A 23,735-nucleotide genomic window follows, 5' to 3' on the forward strand; every position below is an offset into this window, starting at 1 on the left:
TATGATTCAAGTAATTTCTTGGTTTTCATCTCAGGGACCATTTTAGGATAGTTTGTGATTAATATTTATACATTTTAAAGAGAAAAAATAGTTTTCTCTATTTTCAAAAACAGTAAAGTTAAAAAAATTCTTAATCATATACACTTTAAAAATTCAAAAATTACCAAAGAATATAAAATCAGTCATAAAAGTAATGCATCCAAATTCTATAGGCTAAGGTAATTTTGCTAATAATTTCCTAAGTATACACATGCATGTACACATCATGATTTGGTAAAAATAAAATTGCTTCCACTTTTATTTTCATTTTATTTATTTGTGTAATTTTATTCACTATTTTATTGTGTAATTTTATGTTCAATATGAGGATATATTTTAATTAAAATTATGTAATTTTTTGGTTTGTTTTTAGCCCTTTACTTCCTGTTGCATTGGTTCAGCTGGGCAAAGAACCACCACTCCTCCGCCATCCCAAATCCCAGATCCACCTTTCTCTTCTCCCATTACCCCTCATCGGACATCATTTGGTGGAATTCTGTCATCAGCCTCTTGGGGAGGAACAATTGAAAAATCAAAATTGATTACCAAATTGATATCAGCTGGAACCCAAGACAGTGAATGGGGGTGTCCCACATCTCTGGAGGGTCAGCTAGGATCTGTTATCATCTTCTATGAAGCACTACAACCTCCTCAGGTGAAGGCATTATATTTAGCAGGTAAGCATGTACAGTCATAATGCTTATGCAAATTTAGAGTTTTTTCTGTTGTCTAAATGTATTCTAAAGAATATATTTCATGTGAAGAGTTAATTTGTTTTAACTGAAGCTAAAGGGGAAGAAAAAGCCCCTCCACATACCATACTTTTTGTTTTGTAGGCATAAATAAAGCAAACCTTTGGGAAGTATTTCAGATATCATCCATAATACTGCCTGTATTTGTCTGCTAGGGCTGTCATAGCAAAATACCACAGACTGGGTGGCTTTAACAACAGAAATTTATTTTCTCACAGTTCTGGAAGCTTGAAGTTCAAGATTGAGGTGACGTCAGGATCAGGCTCTTACTTCTATAGAAGTGAGGCTTCTGTTCCTGGCTTGTAGGTGGTCACCTTCTTGCTGTGTTCTCACATGGTCTTTTCTCTGTATGCATATGGACAGAGAAAGAGATCTCTTATGTTTCTTATTATAAGGGGCTCTGTCAGATTAAGGCCCATCCTGATGACTTCATTTAATTCCAGTTACCACTTTAAAGGCCCTATTTCCAAATATAGTCACATTGGGGATTTTGGCTTTAAACAGGAATTTTAGGGGGACATAATTCAGTCCATAACACTGCCAGTACTTTTGACAGATTTTAATGAATCGATGAAACAAAGTATAACCGTATCTCCAGAAGAAATTACATAACTGCTTCCAAAATTATGAGCCTTATTCTAAAACTTGTCATTTTTTCAACTGATATATTAATATACCTGAAGAATTCAGAAGGCAGTAGAATTAGGGGACCTTGGATAAGTTTGCAAACTGTTTTTCATTTTGTTTTGGCTTTTTTTCTTTTGGCTGTGATTTTTTTTTTTTTTTTTCTTTTTTTGAGATGGAGTCTTGCTCTGTCGCCCAGGCTGGAGTACAGTGGCTGGATCTCAGCTCACTGCAAGCTCCGCCTCCCAGGGTCACGCCATTCTCCTGCCTCAGCCTCCCGAGTAGCTGGGACTACAGGCGCCTGCCACCTCGCCCGGCTAGTTTTTTGTATTTTTTTAATAGAGACGGGGTTTCACCGTGTTAGCCAGGATAGTCTCGATCTCTTGACCTCGTGGTCCGCCCGTCTCGGCCTCCCAAAGTGCTGGGATTTTGGCTATGATTTTAAATATATGTACTAATAGTTATTATTGGATCCTAACTGCTTTCAAAATTATATGTATATTCTAGCAGGATATTCAGGAGTTAAGCTTTTTTTTTTTTTTTTTTTTTTAGAGAAGGAGTCTCGCTCTGTAGCCCAGGCTGGAGTGCAGTGGCCAGATCTCAGCTCACTGCAAGCTCCGCCTCCCGGGTTCAGGCCATTCTCCTGCCTCAGCCTCCCATGTAGCTGGGGCTACAGGCGCCCGCCACCATGCCCGGCTAATTTTTGTATTTTTAGTAGAGACGGGGTTTCACCGTGTTAGCCAGGATGGTCTCGATCTCCTGACCTCGTGATCCACCCGCCTCGGCCTCCCAAAGTGCTGGGATTACAGGCGTGAGCCACGGCGCCCGGCCAGGAGTTAAGCTTTTAAGAGTTATGTAACTCTGCAGAATAGCTTGTTATTTGTCTAAACATCTTTTTTAGATTGCATGGGAATTTTGAGATGAATGGGATTGCCCACACTTTCAGACTTTATATTAGAACCTTATCTTTTTTTTTCTTTTCTTTTTGTTTGTTTTTTTGTTTTTTTGGACAGAGCCTTGCTCTGTCGCCCAGGCTGGAGTGCAGTGGCTGATCTCGGCTCACTGTAACCTCTGTCTCCTGGGTTCAAGTGTTTCTTGTGCTTCAGCCTCCCAAGTAGCTAGGATTACAGGCGTGTGCCAACCACATCCAGCTAATTACTGTATTTTTAGTAGAGACAAGGTTTCGCCATGTTTGCTAGGCTGGTCTTGAACTCCTGGCCTCAAGTGATCCTCCCACCTTGGCCTCCTAAAGTGCTTAGATTACAGGCATGAGCCACTGTGCCAAGCCTAAATGATCATTTTTAATGGTTGTGTATTTCCTTGGATTCAAGACATGTTATTTACTTAGGTTGTTTATAATTTCTTTCTTTCTTTCTTTGTTTTTTTTTAAGACAGAGTTTTTCTCTTGTTGCCCAGGCTGGAGTGCAATGACACGACCTCGGCTCACTGCAGCCTCCGCCTTCTGGGTTCAGGCGATTCTCCACCTCAGCCTCCTGAGTGGCTGGGATTACAGGTGCCTGCCACCATGCCCAGCTAATTTTTTAGTATTTTTAGTAGATGTGGGGTTTTACCATGTTGGCCAGGCTGATCTCAAACTCCTGACCTCAGATGATCCACCTGCCTCAGCCTCCCAAAGTGCTGGAATTACAGGCGTGTGCCACCATGTATGGCCAGATCATAATTTTTGTTTTTGTTTCCGAGACAATATCTCACTCTGTTGCTGAGGCCAGAGTGCAGTGGCACAATCCCAGATCACTGCAACCTCTGACTCCCAGGCTTGAGTGATACTCTCACCTCCTGAGTAGCTGAGACTACAGGCACATGCCACCACCTCTGGCTCATTTTTTATACTTTTTTGTAGAGATGGTGTCTCGCCTTGTTGCCCAGGCTGGTCTCAAACTCCTGAGCTCAAGTGATCCACCTGCCTCAGCCTCCCAAAGTGCTGGGACTACAGGCATAAGCCACTGTACCTGGCTGATAATAGTTTTTTAATATTATATAAAACAATTTTTCTGTAATGGAAATTGATTTATTCCCCAATTTTTATAGGTTTTGGATAAACTGGAATATAAAAACAAAGTAAATTTTAGCTTAATGGGTTTCAGCTATATTGTTTGACTAGCTCGAAGCAGCTTAATTTTAAATTTTATTCTGATAACAGAACCAAGGAGACCATATATATTCAATGGTGTGTATATGTGTGTACATAATTTTCAGGTCCAAATTGTTTAAGCCCTTGGAAGTGTCAAGAGTCTGACATGGCCGACCTGCCTGGTAACATCCTTCTTTACTACACAGCAAAGGTCAGAGTAAATTTGTGAACTGTCCATTTAGTTATAACTATGTTGTGAACTGCAATTCCTTTTCTATTCCTTTTGTCATTTCATTGGGTAATTAAAAGGAGGGGTTTGAATTGCCATCAAAATAATCATGAATTTTCAAAGGAAGGTGAGAAGCAGTAAAAAATAAGGTATACCTCCTCCACGAGGGTCCAAATATTATCATTATGTCATACCTGTGGTACTAATGGCAATCGTTATAGTTGGAATTTGTACCGATGAATTGACTTTAGTAAGTGAAATTGTTTGTATTTGTATTCTCATAGTTTACTAGAAGGAGCAATGAAACAGAATTGTGCTCAGTTTTTTAAATGTGATATAGCCAAAAATTAAAAAAAAAAAAACAGAGAAGAAGAAAAATGTTCACTTCGAAAGGAGAAAAAGGCCAGAAGGCACAGTGGCTCACACTTATAATCGCAGCGCTTTGGGATGCCCAGGTGGATTGTTTGAGGCCAGGAGTTCCAGACAAGCCTGAGCAACATAGCGAGACCCCAGTCTCTACAAAATGTATGAAAAATGCAAAAAAAAAAAAAAAGCCAGGCTTAGTGGCATGCGCCTATAGTCGCAGCTACTTGGGAGGCAAATGTGGGAAGATCCCTTGAGCCCAGGAATTCAAGGCTGTGGTGACCTGTGATTGATTGCGCCATTACACTCCAGCCTAAGCAACAGAGCAAGACCCTGTCTCAAAAAAAAAAAAAAAAAAAAAAAGGACCCAGCACAGTGGCTCATGCCTGTAATCCTGGCACTTTAGGAGGCTGAGGTGGGTGGATCACCTGAGGTCAGGAGTTCAAGACCAACCTGGCCAACATAGTGAAACCCCGTCTCTACTAAAAATACAAAAAATAGCCAGGTGTGGTGGCAGGCGCCTATAGTCCCAGCTACTTGGGAGGGTTAGGCCTGAGAATTGATTGAACCTGGGAGTTGGAAATTGCAGTCAGCTGAGATCACGCCACTACTCTCCAGCCTGGGTAACAGACTGAGACTCTATCTCAAAAAAAAAAAAAAAAAAAAAAAGTAATAAATTATTATCATACACCAGCTGGCTAAACTAGAAAAAGATACACAAAAATGTATAATCTCACAAAACCAAAACATTTTCTGAGTCCATGTAACATTTAGCATAGTGGAAACAATTAATGTTTTTACTACCTCTTTTCTTCCTCCCGGTTCTTTTATCTCTCACAATTCTTTTGTCTTTTTTCCCTCAGTCCTTGCTGACCTCGGTTGCTTTTATTAGATAAGTAAAAGGGAAAAGGACTTTTTTCTACCCCACCACCCAACATTGTTTTTTTGGAGACAAGTTCTCCAAAAAAGTGGTGGGATCATGGCTCACTGTGGTCTTGAACTCCTGAGCTTAAGCCGTCCTTGCGCCCTCAGCCTCCTGAGTAGCTAGGACTACAGGCATGTGCCACCATGCTGAGCCTTTTTTTTTTTTTTTTTGTATTTTTTATAGAGACAGGGTGTTACTCTGTTGCCCAGGCTAGTCTTGAACTCCTGGGCTCAAGCAGTTCTTCCACCCCAGCCTCCCAAAGTGTTGGGATTAAAGGAATGAGCCACCATGTCTGGCCATACTTTTAAATATTTATTTTTTGTATCTGACCTAATAAAATTTGCTTATTAGTTTTATTTTCTCCCTTCTTTTTGCTGTGATACATTTCAAACCTAGAGAGGAGTCAAAAGAATGGTAAAGTGATATCCTATATACTCTTCACCTAAATTAACCAATTACTAACGTTTTACTGTACTTGCTGACTTTGTCTCAAATCATTTGTGAAAACAAATTGACATAGCTATCAAGACATTTCATCCCTGTATATTTCTACATATTCATCTACCTACCTAAGAAAATGGCCCATAATTCATCTAATATATACTCTGTATTCAAATTTTTCCAAAAATATTTTTATAGCCTTTTAGAAATGAATCCTGGATCCAGTCAAAGTTTATGCGTTGCATTGGTTATAATATCTCTTGAGTCTTATATTTTTGTTTGCTTTGTATAACTTCTTTTCCCGAAGATACATGTTTGTTTACTATATCTTATGTTATTTCTTGGCAAGAATTGTATCTTACACCTATTTTCATTCTCCACTATATAGCATAGATAGCTAAGAAATAATTGCATATAATCCAAACAATATATTTAGTGGCAAGTTCTGGATGTGTGACGGCCAACTTTTTTTTTTTTTTTTTTTTTTTTTAAGATGGAGTCTCACTCTCTCACCCAGGCTAGAGTGCAGTGGCGCAATCTTGGCTCACTGCAACCTCTGCCTCCCAGGTTTAAGCAATTCACCGGCCTCAGCCTCTCGAATAGCTGGGATTACAGGCACCACCCACACCTGGCTAATTTTTTGTATTTTTAGTAGAGACGAGGTTTCACCATGTTGGCCAGGCTAGTCTCGAACTCCTGACCTCAGGTGATCCGCCTGCCTTGGACTCCCAAAGTGCTAGGATTACAGGTGTGAGCCACCGCACCCAGCCCTGTTGCATTCTTTATATCCCTCTTGGAGGTTAATGATACATTTTTAAAATTCCGCTATAAAGAAACCAGTTTACTTTTGTTTTGTCCTACTGTTTCACCAGCTATTTCAGCATAGAACATGTTTTGTTATTTTAACTTAGTTATTAACAAATACTAGTTTGGGAAAAGCTGCTCCAGAGGATTTAAAAATAGTCAAGTTTTTTATTTTTTGTACTCATTTATCGGAGGTGTTTAGTCACCCATTTGCTTAAAACTTATTGAGTGTCTTCTTAGTGTCAAGAATTATGCTATACCCTTAGGATACAAAGATAAATAAAGTGTCTGTAAGAAGTTTACAATCTAAAGTAAAATAAATATTTTTTTTAAAATAAGTTCAACATAACTTTATGAGCATTTGTTTTCCTTTTTAGCTACCATTTATGGGGTGTTAACAATATGTTAAGCACTTTGCTAAGTGCTTCATGTGTATTGTTTCACTTAATCTTCACAAAAGCCCTGAGAGGTATATGGTATGATCTGTTATCTTTTCTAAGCTTTAGCTTTCTGAAGCACAGTAAGTAACTTGCTTAGACTCATAATTCTAGTGAATCCTAGAGTTAGAACCCAGCCTGTTTAATTTATATCCTTAGCTAATAGACAATATTTCTTTGTTGGAATAATGTACAAAATAATAGTGAGGGTGCAAATGAGGAGTGGTTTGTTTTTCCAGGAAGCTAGAAAATCATAAAGAAGATGGTTTCATTTGTGGTTTAGAAGACAAGGTTGAGGAGGGATGCATGGTAAATATCACTTAAAAAGGCATAGACTGTAAAACTGGGTTCTACATGTATTTGGGTATACGGCACTGAGCAAGAGTATATGAGACTAGAGAGCAAGGTCACATTATAGCGAACCTCCTATGTCAGAGTAAATAATCAGCAATGGATAGAATTTTAAGCAGAAGAGTAATATTATCAGGTTCACGTTTTAGAAATGGTCTTAAGCTGCAGCGTGAAAGTTGGATTGGAGGGGTAGGATTCGAGAGGCAGTCATACCATTAGGAGATTATTGTGTTAAAACAGGTCATAGATACACAGTTTTTAGTTACAGACTAAAGTAATAACTGGAGAAAGACGTGTGTCTCTGAGATGGATAATGTTTACGTTAAGTATTTGTTTTATTAAAGCAATTTTTCTCATTTGTTTAAAGAGGAAATCAGTAGCTACATCATGTGCGCTAAAATTTGTAGGTTTACTTTCTTTTGGAATAGGGATTAGATTAGATTCAAGGATGCTTCATTACCTGAATATTTGGATTGAATATGAAGTTAACATGCCTTTACAAATGGAGGTTAACAAATAACTTTGTTTCTAAAGTTGCAGACTAAGCTCTTACTCTGAATACAGCCAGAATTGTCTGGCAGCAACATGAGGGAAAATAGTATATTATTCCTGTAGTTGTATTTTTATATCATGATTTTTTTTTGTTCTGTGATTTATCTCTCATTTTAATCACACATTTTATGTGTATCTTGAAATTGTGCCTAGGGAAGTGCTAATGGAAATAAAACATTGAATTTTTTTAAAGCCAAAAATCTGTTTTCATGTATTTGTTTAAAAGATGAAAATTTTAAAACTGTGACTGGCGAGGCCAGGCTCAGTGGTTCATGCCTGTAATCCCAGCACTTTGGGAGGCTGAGGTGGCGGATCACCTGAGGTCAGGAGTTCAAGACCAGCCTGGCCAACATGGTGAAACCCCATCTCTACTAAACATACAAAATAAGCCGGGTATGGTGGCACACCCCTGTAATCTCAGCTACTCGGGAGGCTGAGGCAGGAGAATTGCTTGAATCTGGGAGGCAGAGGTTGCATTGAGCCAAGATCACACCCCTGTACTCCAGCTTGGGTGACAAGAGCGAGACTCTCCCAAAAAAAGAACCGTGACTGGCGAAAAATTTCTTGTTATATATAGCTCATCTGTCAGATGACAAGCAGCAGTGACCTACTTTTCTTAAGTGGGTGCTTTAGAATCTAATTCCTGAGTCTTTTTTTTTTTAAAAAACGGAGTCTCACTCTGTCACTGAGGCTGGAGTGCAGTGGCACCGTGTCAGCTCACTGCAACCTCTGTCTCCTGGGTTCAAGCAGTTCTCCTGCCTCAGCCTCCCAAGTAGCTGGGATTACAGGGGCCCACCACCACACTGGCTAGTTTTTGTATTTTTAGTTGAGACAGGGTTTTACCATGTTAGCCAGGCTGGTCTCGAACTCCTGACCTCAGGTGATACCCCCTGCCTCGGCCTCCCAAAGTGCTGGGATTACAGGCATGAGCCACCACGCCCGGCCCTAATTCTTTCTTTTAAGAGAGAACAGCAATACTAAAATTCATATGATGGGCATCTTATCTTTAACTATCCTATATTCCTTTTTATATTATGGTGAAATGTTCTATATGTGGTTAAATTTATGTTTTGTTCTAATTGGTGGTTTGCCATATTTTTCTTTTTTTCTTAGGCCTGCAAAAATTCAATTTGTCTTGATTTATCTACTAATTGTTTACATGGAAGATTAACAGGAAACAAAGTAGTGAACTGGGACATTAAGGTAAATTAATAGTAAATGTTGGGCAACACATTATATGAGTTTACTGATACTCTTATTAAAGATTTTGTTTTTAAAGCACCGCCTGATTGATCTGAATAATAGATGTCAGTTAAAATGTTATGCAAACATACAATTTGAAGGATAAACAAGTGCAAAGTTAAATGACTGACATAGTTGAATGACTTGGTTTGAAATGTAATTACCTTTGTAAGTTACAGCAGGTCTTTGAATAATGTCATTCATTATAAAGTCAGTGAGAAAAAAATCAATTCCTGGCAGGGGCAACTGTCTGTGTGGAGTTTGCATGTTTTTGCCATGTCTATATGAGTTCTCAAATCTTATTTTCCTTTTTCGTTGACCTCATATTTATGTCACAGCTGGAACTTTCCTTCCATCTAGAGGCCTCTACTTAGTTTCCAAGACCAAACTGCTCTTACGGGTATCCCTAGCACTTTGTTATTTCACTTACCAGGGCAAATAGTAACTGCTTGGTTAATGCTCTAGTAGTCCATAAGAACTTTAAAGGAAGGGTCACTGCTTTTTTCTTTTTTTTTTTTTAACTAGTTCCTGGTACAGGGTTATGCAACAAGTAAGTGTTGACTGAGTGATTAAATTAGTAAAGGTTGTTTACGGTGAGAGAGGCTTAATTCTTAAATACAGTGTTTCCTTAAATGATATTTTAAATAGAAGTTATAACCTAAGTAAAATAAAAGAAATATAAAAGATAATTATAAGAGGACTTGCTGGTAAATCAGGGAAATAAAAGATAATTATAAGAGGACTTGCTGGTAAATCAGGAAAAAAAACTTTTCTAATCAGTTAACACCAACCAAATACATTTATTATTTTCAGTGAAACAGAAATCATTAAGATAATTTTGCCTGTGTAGAAATAAATCTATCAATTAGTGTTAATTTCATGTTATTCATGGTATATAAGGCATTTTTCTCCTTAGTTTTGGTATGAGGACACTTGTTCTTGTTCTTTTTTTTTTTTTTTTTTTTTTTGAGGCAGAGTTTTGCTCTGTCGCCCAGGCTAGAGTGCGGTGGTGCGATCTCAGCTCACTGCTACCTCTGCCTCCCAGGTTCAAGCGATTCTCCTGCCTCAGCCTCCCAAGTAGCTGGAATTACAGGCACCTGCCACCACGCCCAGCTAATTTCTATGTTTTTTAGTAGAGACAGGGTCTCATCATGTTGGACAGGCTAGTCTTGGACTCCTGACCTCAGTTAATCCGCCCACCTTAGCCTCTCAAAGTGCTGGGATTACAGGTGTGAGCCACCATGCCCAGCCAGAGCACTTTTTAAAAATCTGTTACCATGGTAAGATTTATGACATGATTGACAATTCATAAATTAACTTTTGCTTCACTTGTAAGACTGATTTTACAAAGCTGATTCCATGTGGTATTTTATATATAGAAATCTGTTTATATGTGCCATATGTACCTAAAAATCAAAGCAGTTTTTTTGTGGCCTGAGTTACAGCTATGTGTATTATTAACTAGTTAGACTTTTGGCTGATGTGGAAATCAAAAAGCAACAGAATTTCAAAGAGAAAGATGTATTTTTATACTGTAGCCAAATGAAAGATCAAAAACGTTAAATGAAATGACAACTGGTAAAATAATATTTGCCTTCCAAAAAGTTAATTTACTTACTTATAAAAAAAGCTCTTCAAAATTGGTATGACAAATGGTCAAAACAAAGTAGAAGATATGGGGCCAGGCACAGTGGCTCACACCTGTAATCCTAGTACTTTGGAAGGCCATGGTGGGCAAATTGCTTGAGCCCAAAAGTTTGAGACCAGCCTGGGCAACATGGTAAAACTTTGTACAAAAAATACACACCTTAGCTGGGTGTGGTGGTACATGCCTGTAGTCTCAGCTACTTGGAAGGCTGAGGTGAGAGGAGCACTTGAGCCTGGGAAGTCGAGACTGCAGTGAACTGTGATCAGTCCAGTGCACTCCAGCTGAGTGACAGAGCGAAACCCTGTCTCAAAAACAAACAAGAAAAACTCAACAAAGTAGCAGATATGTAGGATGAATAAGTCCAGAGATCTAATGTAAAACCTGAGGACTATAGTTTAATAAAATTACATTTTTTTAGGGAGTTTTGTTAAATAAGTAGATTTTAGCTGCTCTTGTCACAAAGTAACTATGTGAGATGATAGAAATTTTAATCTGCTTCACTATAGTAACCATTTTATTATCTATGTGTATCCTACAACATTATGTTGTAAACTCAAATATACACAATAAAATTTATTTCTAAGAAAACAAAGAATATGAAGAGGTTGTTTGAAGACTTAACTTGTATCCAAATGGCAATTCAGAACACTTTAATAATTAATAATAAGAGCAAACCTCGTATGGTATCGACTGTATGTCAGACACTGCACCTTTTATATGTTAGCTTACTTAATCCTTGCAATACTTTATGAAGTAGGTGTTATTATTATCCCCATTTTACAGATGAAGAACTGAGGCCAGTGATATTAGTAACTTATCAAAAGATATAGAAAATATTTTATTAAGCCAAAATATCCAAACTTTGAACTTTGGCTGAAATACCCTCTCTACTTTTTTGTAAACTAAAAGTTGAGGAGTCAGTCATATTTCTACCACCAGGTGCATTTTTTTTTTCATTATTTTTTCTCTTGTTTATTATGCCTAATTGCCTAGTGACAGTTGTTTTTCCATTGTTGGAGTTACATTATAAAGTCCACTTATGGGGCTGTTTTATTTGCCTATGTTCAAAATCCCTAAACTTTGGAAAACAAAGATGGAGTAAAAATGATCTGGCCTGATTTCTCTTGAGTATTGATTGTGGTGACCCTTGAAGGTGCCCTGTAAAGCATTTTCCTACCCAAAACTTTCTTCAGCTTGTGTTATCCTACACATTGCTTAAACGTTTATCTAGCAAATTATAACTTCATACATGTGAAGATATTAAATGACAAAATTGTCCTTGTTTTATAAGATTTAAACATTATAATTTTCCCTTTAGGATATCATAAACTGCATAGGCGGGTTAAATGTACTCTTTCCTTTATTGGAACAAATCAGCCACTTTAGTGAAGGACAGATTCCTGAAGAAAAGAATGAAAGCACCGTTCCTGAATCAATAACACCTGTTGAAGGAGATTGGCTTGTATTGACTTCCACAAAGGCCTCAGGTATTAAGATGAAATTAACACAAAATAGTCATTGAGAAATTTGAAAGTTAATTGAGAAGTAGATGAAAATGTTTTACTGTCATTCGGAAGAAACTTAACCATTTGTAGCTGTAGCAGCTGTTTCTACTTTTACTAATATCATTCAGAAAGTTTATAATACTTTCATCAGAAAACTGCAGATTGATCTCCAGTATTCTTAGCTTATACTCTTAGTGGAAATATGACCACATTGTTAAATTTGTGGTAGAGAAAATATGTGCACATAAATATACAATATTGCAGTTGCTGCTTTTTCTGATTCTATTGTACAATAGAGCGTTGGAAGCTGACTGCTGAACCAGATTTCTACTTTGTATAACAGTGTGCATTAAGATATAGAAAATGTGATATAAAAATGATTAGAGTAATTATGATAATTAATATGTTCCTGATTCCACAGAATCAAGACTAGAGAGAAACCTAGTTGCAACATTTATCTTGATTGTGAAACATTTTATTCAGAGACATCCTATCAATCAGGACAATCTTATTCACTCCCATGGAGTTGCAACTCTTGGTACTTTACTTCAGAAGGTGAGCCAGTCTAACGTTGTGTTGATGTAACTAATGATTGTGATTTGCAGTTGATGTTGGGATTTTTTTCTTCCTAATCAATATATTTTTAAGGATTGTTACAACCTGGGTTTTATTAATGGATATAATTTGTTTCACAGGCAGCTTTTAAAAACTTGCATGGAATCATCTTATATAAGAAATACTTATTTTATGTAATAGTGTATGATCTTTGATGTATACAACCTTGTTTGATAGCTTTGGTATTTGGGATATTGAGAAATATAAGACTATTTTAGGAATATGACAGTAGGAGAATATACTGTGGTGTAATATCAGAAAAACCAATACTTAAGTTTTTGTTTTTCTAATGTGGGTTTTTCTATTTGTATGCTTAGTAGATGTTCTGAATTAATGATTTAAAATTATAGCTTAATGACAGTTATTTAAACTGAACTATATGAAACCCTCTTCTGTTTGATTTCAGGTGCCAAGCACCTTGATGGATGTTAATGTATTGATGGCAGTTCAGTTACTAATTGAACAAGTATCATTAGAGAAAAATATGCAGCTCCTGCAACAAATGTATCAGTATTTACTCTTTGACTTTCGTATTTGGAACCGTGGAGATTTTCCCTTTCGAATTGGTAAGAGCAGGCTTTCAGATAAAAACTTTATAGTTGTTTTAGAAATTTATAACTACCTATTGACTTTGTTTTAGCTGAATTACTTACCATTGAACTTTCTGTTTTAGGTCACATACAGTATCTTTCAACCATCATTAAAGACAGCAGGAGAGTTTTCCGAAAGAAGTATGGTGTGCAGTTTCTCCTAGATACACTTAGGATTTATTATGGGTATGATGCCCTTGTTCCTTCTCACTTTGATATATTGTTTTCTTTCTGCTACTTGATGGAATGTGTAGACTGTAGACTTTCTCTTTACCAGCGATTCTAGTATGTTTTAACTGGAGAGAGGTAGGATAGAGTGGAGGTTAAAATGAATAGTGGATCGCTACACAGGGTTTGAATCTGGCTTTCATTAATTGTGCAACTGTAGGCAAATTACTCAACTTCTCTGTGCTTGAGTTTCTTCATTTTTGATAGGAGGTAAGAAAACTGTTACCGCCTTTGGTTGTTTTGAGGATTAAATTAATTAGTTAATAATGTAAAGCACTTAAACTATGTCTGCTATGCAGTGGGTGTTGTATTCACATAAACTATTTTATTCCCTGAAACTCTTAACTCAGAAGATTTTCCTTAAAAAGAAAAGCAAGCCAGAGTTACCATGAATCTCAGAATTACATGGAAATATTTTTTTAACACTATGAATTCTTTTATATAGAAAATATAGAAATGTAAAAATTAGGCTGGGCACAGTGGCTCACACCTATAATCCCAGCACTTTGGGAGGCTGAGGCAGGCAGATCATAAGGTCAAGATTTGAGACCAGCCTCGCCAACGTGTTGAAACCCCGTCTCTACTAAAAATACAAAAATTAGCCAGGTGTGGTGGCATATGCCTGTAATGCCAGCTACTCAGAAGGCTGAGGGAGGAGAATTGCTTGAACCCAGAAGGTGGAGGTTACAGTGAGCCGAGATCACGCCACTGCACTCCAGTCTGGGCAACAGAGTGACACTCCATCTCAAAAAGAAGGAAATGTAAAAATTAAAATTTCAATTTTTATACCTTGTTTTCTCTTTCAGGAATGGTTGTAAATATAATGAGCTATCTCTAGATGACATTCGAACAATAAGGACTTCTTTGTATGGACTAATTAAATATTTTCTGTGCAAAGGTGGATCTCATGAAGAGATACAAAGTATTATGGGGTACATAGCTGCTACTAATGAAGAAGAACAGGTATTATGCCTAAGATAAATCTACTTTTCCTTAAACATTTGAGTTGCTACATCATCTTCTGAACGTATGTGTGTGTCTAGTTAAATATTTTGAGGGTAAACTATGTGTAGTGTCACATGCAATATTAGGTACTTAAGTACATTTTATCTTTTTTTTTTTTTTTTTTTTTTAAGGTGGAGTCTCGCTCTGTCAGTCAGGCTGGAGTGCAGTGGCACGATCTCAACTCACTGCAACCTCCATCTCCCAGAAGGAGAAGTGATTCTCCTGTCTCAGCCCCCTGAGTAGCTGACATTATAGGTGTGCACCACCACACTGAGCTAATTTTTTGCTTTTTTTTCTCAGTAAAGACGGGGTTTCACCATATTGGTCAGGCTGATCTTGAACTCCTGACCTCAAATGGTCCACCCACCTAGGCCTCCCAAAGTGCTGGGATTACAGGCATGAGCCACCATGCCAGGCCAGAAGTAAATTTTATCTACTAACTGAATTTTTTGTAAAATAGATGACAGTGTAATTTAATATTCCAGTTAGCTAGAAAATTTAAAATATGGAAATGGTTGCTTTGTCTGGCAATTCTGAAGCCTGTTTTCATAGTCCACATGATGTATGTTTACCTATCATCAAAGTTATCATCAAAGTTACAGGGTAGATTTATTTCTTTTTTTGTTTTTGTTTTTGTTTTGAGACAGTCTTGCTCTGTCACCAGGCTGGAGTGCAGTGACACGATCTTGGCTCACTGCAACCTCCGCCTCCTGGGTTCAAGCGATTCTCCTGCCTCAGCCTCCCAAGTAGCTGGGACTGCAGGCGTGCACCGCCACATCCAGCTAATTTTTGTATTTTTACTACAGACGGAGTTTCACCATGTTAGCCAGGATGGTCTCGATCTCTTGACCTCATGATCTGCCCTCCTCGGCCTCCCAACATTCTGGGATTACAGGCATGAGCCACCATGCCCAGCCATTAGTGGGTAGACTTCTAACATAACCTAGGTTCATAAAATGTTATGTAAAGAGTAAATTATAAATGTGTGTCTAGTTTTACATACATTATCCCATTTAATCCTCAGAACTACTCTTTAAGTCAGTGGTTTTCATTGTTTGGCCCCTAACCAACTTTACCTGAGAACTTGTTAGAAATGCAGATATACTGCTAATTCAACTGCTGAACCAAGCCCTCCAGATTATTCTCGTGCACATGGTAAAATTTGAGAACCACTGCTATAACATAATACAGACCAGGAATTACTTTTTGCATGTATGCTTTTGGAAATTTATATTCAGGGAGATTATGTGACTTAAAAAGTCACACAACTGATAAACCTGAAACTGGAACCTAAATGGTAAAAAATATTTTAGTGCCATTTTTGTGCTGTTCTGGTATAACCTCCTCAATACCACAAATTTAAGTAGATTTATGTTGACTAGGCTGTTTTGCCCTGTATATGTAATATTTATTGTGTACTCAGTGGTTACATGACTTCATTATCGGCATTAGATGAGTTAATGCAGGCTATTTTCCTATAAGATTGGACCACTTCAAAAGCTTCCCATTATTCCCATCTTATTTCATGATAGCTATATCTATGATTCATTGCCAACAATATTTTTTTGGTTATTTCGGTTAAAGAGTTATTTGTTGAGGACTTACTGTTTACACACAATAATATTAGACATTACAGGTAATATAATGATGAATTATTATTCTTTTAAGCTAATGGGGCAGGGGTCAATAAGAGAAGTTTACAAATAACTATAAACAAAGAAGAGTATGATAATATCTATAAGAGAGATACAATAAAGTTCTATGAGGTTTTCCTAAGAGGGTGTTACATGTTGCAAAGACCAGGAAAGACTTTATGGATAGATATGGTTCCAACAGGTAAATTTGAATAGTGAAAGGATATACTAAAGGAAATTGAATAAGGCAAAAGCATGTCTGGTTCAAAAGATATCAGAGGCCAGGTGCAGTGAGCTGGGTGGATCACTTGAGCCCAGGAGTTTGAGACTAGCCTGGGCAACATGACAAAACCCCATTTCTACCAAAAATACAGAAAATCAGCTAGGCATGGTGGTGCACACCTGTAGTACCAGCTACCTGGGAGGCTGAGGTGGGAGAATCACTGAGCCTGGGAAGTCGAGGCTGCAGTAAGCTGTGATCACGCCACTGCACTCCAGCCTGGGCGACAGAGGGAGATTCTGTCTCAAAAGAATTTAAAAAAAAAAAAAAAAGACATCGTTATCACATATGGTGAAGTTAAGATAAAACATTAAAGTATATAGGATTTAATTAAATAACTATTTTGTGGCTTGTGACCTTATTTGTGCTTGTATATATGAATGTGGTGGTTTGTTTTGTGTTGTTTAATTTTAAAAGCTCTTTGGAATTTTGGATGTGCTCTTCAGTCTCCTACGTACCAGCCCAACTAGAGGTCAGCTTTTCTTACTGCTCTTTGAACCAGGAAATGCTGACATACTGTATGCATTGCTCTTAAATCAGAAGTACTCTGACAGACTAAGAGAAATCATTTTTAAGGTACAAACATTTCTTAAACATCTTTGTATTTTGGGGCATTTGTGGGTATATGAATTTTCTTGCAATATATCCATTCTGTGACTATAAATTATTTTTATATCTATTTCTCTAAGATATTCAACTTATTTTTATATATAGTTTTCATGTTTCAGTAGTTTGCATGTTAGAAAACTAATTGTATTATAATCTGAAAATCATCTCAGTGGAATATTCACTTTGTCATACCATCCTCAATATAAAACCTCTCATCTTCTTGACTTGGTGGGTCTATGTGGCAATTCAGAACATTTCAATAGCTAATAATAATAGCAAACTTTATGTAGCAACCACTGTATGTCAGGCACTAAGTACTTTTCATATATTGGCTTACTTAATCTTGCAATAACTTTATGAAGTGGGTATTATTACTATTATCATTTTACAGATGAAGAAACTAAGTCCAGAGAGATCAGTAACTTACAAAATATATAGATGAGTTGCTTCACAAATGTTTACTTATCCTTGAAAATTATTTTAATTTTAATAACTGTTACTTAAGTGGATTATTAGATTGATCCAGAGGTGTATTGACACACATTTATTCTTGCAAACTACATGGTTTGTTTCCATCTAAGCCTTTCTCATTAAGAAACAAAATTTTAAATTATTTCTCTTTAATTTGCCATGTAATTAAACTAGAGTCTTAAGCATACCGATTATTCAAATACAGATGCATTTCAGTCCAGTTTATTTTTTTAAATTTGCTTATTTTTTTGAGATGGAGTCTCGCTCTGTCGCCTAGGCTGGAGTGCAGTGGTATAATCTTGGCTCACTGCAACCTCCAGCTTCCAGGTACAAGCAATTCTCCTGCCTCAGTCTCCCAAGTAGCTGGGATTACAGGCACGCATCACCACACCTGGCTAATTTTTGTATTTTTAGTAGAGATGGGGTTTCACTATGTTGGCCAGGCTGGTCTCGAACTCCTGACCTCAGGTGATCTACCTGCCTAGGCCTCCCAAAGTGCTGGGATTACAGGCATGAGCCACTGTACCTGGCCCAGTTTGTTCTTAAATCCATTTTTACATTATGGTGTAATACGGAGTGCACCTCCCTATTAAATTCATTTATGCCTAGTGTTCCATTATTGGAACACTAAGTATGTGGGAGTTATTTATATCCCACTTCTGAAGGTCATCATGAAGGTCTGATTTTTCACACGTCTGCAATTCAAAAAATTGCACCCTCCGGCATAAATGGGTTAATGCTGGGATTTTTATACTTAAGGAATAAAATGATGCTCCAAAAACAAAGTAAAACAATATTTTATTCTATAAGTTAATAGCATTATTTTATTCTGTAAGTTAATATTGCTATACGTTAATAGCAATACTTATTAACATTAAATATTAATGCTAATAAATACTAACATTAATATTTAATGTTAATAAGTTAACATTGTTAATGTTAACTTAAATGACAAATTATTCTTAGTTTTCTATATTGAGAATATATTACTTGTTGTGACCAGATTATGGAACAAATGTTGAAATGCACGAATGTTTATGAGCGTAGTAAACAACATATTCGACTCAGAGAAGTTGGCTACTCAGGACTGGGACTCCTTCTTAATGAAGCACTTATTAATACTTCTCTTATTAAAAACCTCACCCATCAAATCATAAATACAGGTATGAATAAGGCTGATAAAGCTAACATATTTAAGAAATATTTTTTCCTGTAAGTTTTTTTCATACCTTTCTCAGGCTACTTTTAAAATTATCTGTTATTTGATTCAGCAGGGCCTTCCTTGGATACCATGTCTTATGTAGGTTTATTGTTTTTGTCTCCCCAGGGCATAGCACAGTTCCTAACCCAGTAAATGTTTATTGACTGAGTGATTAAGTTAGTGAGTGAGTCCACAGAACAAGAAAAGGACAGTACAGAAAATATGTACAAATGATTGTTTTTTCTTTAAGGAGCTTTGTTGTTTGTTTTGTTTGTTCTGTTTTGGTTTTTTGATTTTTCTTTTTAGAAACAGAGTCTTGATGTATTGACCAGGTTGGTGTGCAGTGGCTAGTCACAGATGTGATCATAGCTCACTGTAGCCTCATACTGGATGCAACTGATCCTCCCACCTCAGCCTTCCAAGGAGCTGGGACTACAGGCATGTGCCACCATGCCCTGCTTCTAATTTTTTTAAATAATTTTTTTCAGTAGTTGATGACAGACAGTAGAATTTATGTCAGGTGCTGGGAATTTGGGGATATGAGGTTCTTTGTCTTGATTAGTTTACAATCTTGTTGATAAGACATGTATATAAAAAGATAAATAATAATATAAGAGCCATGCAGTATGGACCATATGTTCAAGCAATCAAAAAAAAAGGAACAATTATTTAGGGTTGACTCAGGAGGATGTCAAACATTCTAAACCTATTTTTTCTTCAAAATTTGAACATACCTGTAATTCATATTTTAAAATGAATTAATTATTTCAGCATTTTATACAAGTATTATCTACAGTTCTTTCTTTGGTTATCTCTCGTATTTAATTTTAACTTTTTGTTTTTCCTACCATAGATCCTGTTATTAATTTTAAAGATCTACTATCTGTGGTATATATATCTCACAAAGCACATATAAATGTTAGAGTGGCCATCTGCAGAAAGGTCAGTAAACTCTTAAGATATATTTTAACGATAGCAGCATCATGATCACGCTATAAATAACTTTGCATTGAGTATTTTGCAGCAGATACAAGTTTTCATTTATTTTATAAATGACATAATTTTATAAGTAAACAATTTTCTTTTTGAAGTAAATTAACTTCATGTAATCATAAGAAATTAGCATGCAAATGTTTTCTTAGCTCTTCGTGGTCTCCTGCAAGTATGTTCTTTCCAGAGTCAAAAATTTATTACCAGAGAATAATTTTTTTATTAAGAACCTTCAATGATTGTGACCATTTCTAATTCACATACCGTATTTTAGAGTTTCTGAATCTTTTGAGCTTTCTGGAAATAATTTTCTATAATTTGTTTATGAGTATTCCAACAATGATTTGTCTTCAGTACACAGTTAACCTTTAACTAAGTCAAGAGATAGTTATCCTGTCTTCCCCTTTCAGATCATAACTTTCTTTGTCCTCCACTAGTAACCATTGACCTGTCTATTTAATTTGCTTCCTTGCTTTTTTTAAAAATTTTACCTCCTGATTTTGTCACGTACTTATGAGAGAGAGAGAGAGATATATATATATGTGAGAATAAGAGATCTTTCTATATATATAGTTTATATATATATACACACACACACGTATACACACACATATATAGTTTATTTAACTAACAGAAAAGAAAATATATATATATATGTGTTTTATATATATATGTATAATTTCCTTTTCTCTTTAATGGCTGCATAGTGTTTCATTGTATAGCTGTTTCATAAAGTATTATCTGGTTCCTTATTGATAGACATTTAGGTTGTTTCCTGCTTTTCCATGTTATAAACTGCTGTTATGAATGTCTTTTTATGTTTTCCAATTTGTGGTAATACATCTGTAGGACATACTCCATGAAATAGACTTGCTGTTTCAAAGGGTATTAATGTTTTACATTTTGATGGATTTTTCCACATTGTCCTTCAAAATAGCTGTACCAGTTTACATTTATACAGTGTGTGTGACAGTGATTATTTCCCCATGTACTCAGCTCTGAGTATTTGGAGCAGGTCATATAAATTGATCCTTTCCTTTTCACATATAATTAGAAACAGCTCTCAGTGCAGCTTGGTTTTATCTATTATTTATGTATAAAATAGATATAAAATAAGTAATATTTTATGGAAACTTTAAAGTCAGCATGAAAAGTTTCTTTGCCAAGTAAAGCTTAATCTTGAAGGAAAAAAATTGGTATTCTGCACCTGTAAAGTAACAGTTGCTCACTGATTGGTATTGCATTAATAAAGAATCTTCACGTCATTGTGACTCCTTGCCTTCTGTATTAACACATATTAATACTAGTAATATTGAAGTCCTTACCAACATTGTTCAACTCTTGCTTTGAAATTTGTCCGAGCTAAAACTTCTGTTAAGAAAGATACTCAAAACCCTGGAAGCTACAGTTCTTTTCATCTATATAGAAGTTTATTGGCTTTGTGATAAAATTGTCTTAAAAGATCTTAACTGAATGTCTAAAGCTTTTTAAGAACTTGTTTTTATCTAAAAATTGAAATCAGTTGGATAGTAGAGATCATACATATTCCCATGTCACTGTTTACTATTCTGGCTAAGCAGTGGCATCCATCTTGCTGAAGTTCATTTTCTGGAATTAAAGTTTAGTTTTTGTTCTGTTTGTATAATATAGACTTACTGAACAATGTAGACTTTAGTGTAGACATATCGAACAAAAACCTTTTTGCAAAAGCAACCATGGCTCATTCCTGTAATCCCAGCACTTTGGGAGGCCGAGGCAGGTGGATCACGAGAGGTCAGGAGTTTGAGACCAGCCTGGCCAACATGGTGAAACCCCATCTCTACTAAAAATACAAAAATTAGCCAGGCGTGGTGGTATGTGCCTATAGTCCCAGCTACTCAGGAGGCTGAGGCAGGAGAGTTGCATGAACCTAGGAGGCGGAGGTTGCAGTGAGCCAAGATTATACCACTGCACTCTAGCCTGGGTGACAGAGCAAGACCCTGTCTCAAAAAAAAAAAAAATGTAACTTTCCCTGAAAAAAATGAGACAAAAAAACATCCTTGGTGTACTCAGGTTCTATCAAAATGTCTTATGTGTCCTATTCACTCCCCTAATACTAGTGCCTAAAACTGTGCCTATAGTAGGTATGTAGTAATATTTCCTGAACAAATGTAGGGGGCTCATGGAAAGTAGTTAGTTGAGAGGATATTACTCTATTATTTAATATATACCATCATCCTATTCATTTTAATATTCCTTTTTTTATCTTTCAGCAATTATTTTAGTGCACTCTTACTCTGTACAATGAGTAATATGGAGATTAGTTGGAAACACAATGCCAGTCTTCCAAATAGTTTATAATCTAAGAATATAATCTTTTGAAAATATATTCTTCTATAGTTTCTCATTAAATTACTTTATCATTAAATAACTGAAAAGAGACTATTTTTGATATAAAGTGCTATGTACTTTTTGAAGAATTTTGTATTCTTAATCTTTTTACAGGTTTTACACATTTTGCAGTCCCAGCCAGATGCAGCACATCAAATATCACAACAAGTTGGTTGGCAAGACACCTTAGTTAGGCTTTTTTTAAAAGCAAAATTTGAAAACGGAAATACTCTTCATAAGCACAGTAGAACTATTTTAATGAAAGACAATGATAAAAATATGTCAACTGAAGATACTAAGAAGAACTTTGATGAAAAAACAGATGAGGAAAAAATCACCTCTTTTGCCTCAGTTAATGTGTCTTCAGATCAGTGGAGTTTGGAGGATAGACACTCTTTAGACTCAAACACACCATTATTTCCAGAAGATAGCTCTGTGGGAGAATTGTCTTTCAAATCAGAGAATCAAGAAGAATTCTGGCATAGGAACCCTTCACATTTGAGTTTAGACCTCAGTGGAATTGACTCATGTGAAATGAGTGATAGTGGAAGTCAAGTGCCAGACAGTCTGCCTAGCACACCATCCCCAGTAGAGTCTACTAAATCGTTTTCTGTGCACTCTGACAAAGAAAGCAGCATCACAAATGATACGGGCTTTAGTGATGACTTCTCTTTACTTGAAAGCCAAGAGGTAAAATTGCTTATTTTTCCAAGTGTTGTTTTTATTTTCATGTCTGATATATACTTCTGATCCTTAGAAATATGTGAGCAGTTGTTAACAATTTCATATTATATTCATGTTCTAAGTTTCATGATCTAAGGTTTAGAAACCTAGAAGTCACTAGATTGTGAGTTTTTTGAGAGCAAAGCTGGTGTCTTACTCATCTTATATCTCTAGGGCCTAGTAAAGTTCCAGGTTTATTAAGGCACTTAAAAAATACGTTAAATTATTACAATTAGTATATGTAATGGTTCTTATGATGTGCTTTGAACAACTATACCCTCTAGTTATTTAAAATTGCTTTATATTTTCCATAGAGATGTGAGGAGGAGCTTCTTCAATTACTGACACATATTTTGAATTACGTAATGTGTAAGGGACTAGAGAAGTCTGATGATGATACGTGGATTGAACGAGGACAAGTGTTTTCAGCACTGAGTAAACCAGGAATATCCAGTGAACTACTTCGACCATCAGATGAAATAAAACTAACGTAAGCATTTAGTTAGTGATTTTCCATCCTCCTTTTAGTGACAGCAGGAGTCTAAAATAATGTTAGTTATTGAACATTTATTCAGTATTCCGTGGATATAACAAGGGAGAAAAAGAGAAACTCTGTGCTCAGTTCCTTCTCCTGTCTTTTGCCATACTAGTAGGATCTAAAGAGGAATCCCAAACTCATTCCAATATGAGGAGGTTTAAGTCTTAAGTAAATTTGGATCGTAAGTGATTACAGATTTTTTGTTTAAACTGTTTTCTTGCAGTATTTGAGGACTTGATACATTGTTTTCTACAGGCTTGTCCAAATTTGAGTGTTTCCGTGCTAAGAGAAGGGAGTTGGTTTTTCATGATAGTTATTTCTCTGAAGGATTTAGGGTTCCTTGTAGATCAAGTTTGTCCAACCCACAGGTTGCAGGCCATTTGCAGCCCAGGATGGCTTTGAATGTGGCCCAACACAAATTCATAAACTTTCTTAAAACATTATGAGTTTTTTTTGTGATTTTTTTTTTTAAGCTCA

General features: G+C 36.3%; 1 protein-coding gene across 10 annotated transcripts in view; it reads left to right on the plus strand.

Annotated features, from left to right (window-relative positions):
- NBEAL1 (neurobeachin like 1) overlaps positions 1-23,735 on the plus strand; it is a 205,692-nt gene that overhangs the window by 104,137 nt on the left and 77,820 nt on the right. For all 10 annotated transcript variants that reach the window (XM_009182816.4, XM_009182820.4, XM_003907834.5 and 7 more), the window contains 13 exons: positions 413-716; positions 3,633-3,718; positions 8,723-8,812; positions 11,818-11,986; positions 12,426-12,559; positions 13,026-13,185; positions 13,293-13,395; positions 14,244-14,400; positions 16,774-16,932; positions 18,440-18,599; positions 19,491-19,579; positions 22,112-22,687; positions 23,035-23,210. In XM_009182816.4, coding sequence (XP_009181080.2) covers positions 413-716; positions 3,633-3,718; positions 8,723-8,812; positions 11,818-11,986; positions 12,426-12,559; positions 13,026-13,185; positions 13,293-13,395; positions 14,244-14,400; positions 16,774-16,932; positions 18,440-18,599; positions 19,491-19,579; positions 22,112-22,687; positions 23,035-23,210 — 2,363 coding nt within the window. The remainder of the gene's footprint in view (positions 1-412; positions 717-3,632; positions 3,719-8,722; positions 8,813-11,817; positions 11,987-12,425; positions 12,560-13,025; positions 13,186-13,292; positions 13,396-14,243; positions 14,401-16,773; positions 16,933-18,439; positions 18,600-19,490; positions 19,580-22,111; positions 22,688-23,034; positions 23,211-23,735) is intronic.

This window comes from Papio anubis, chromosome 10 (assembly GCF_008728515.1).
Source record: "Papio anubis isolate 15944 chromosome 10, Panubis1.0, whole genome shotgun sequence".
NCBI lineage: Eukaryota > Metazoa > Chordata > Mammalia > Primates > Cercopithecidae > Papio > Papio anubis.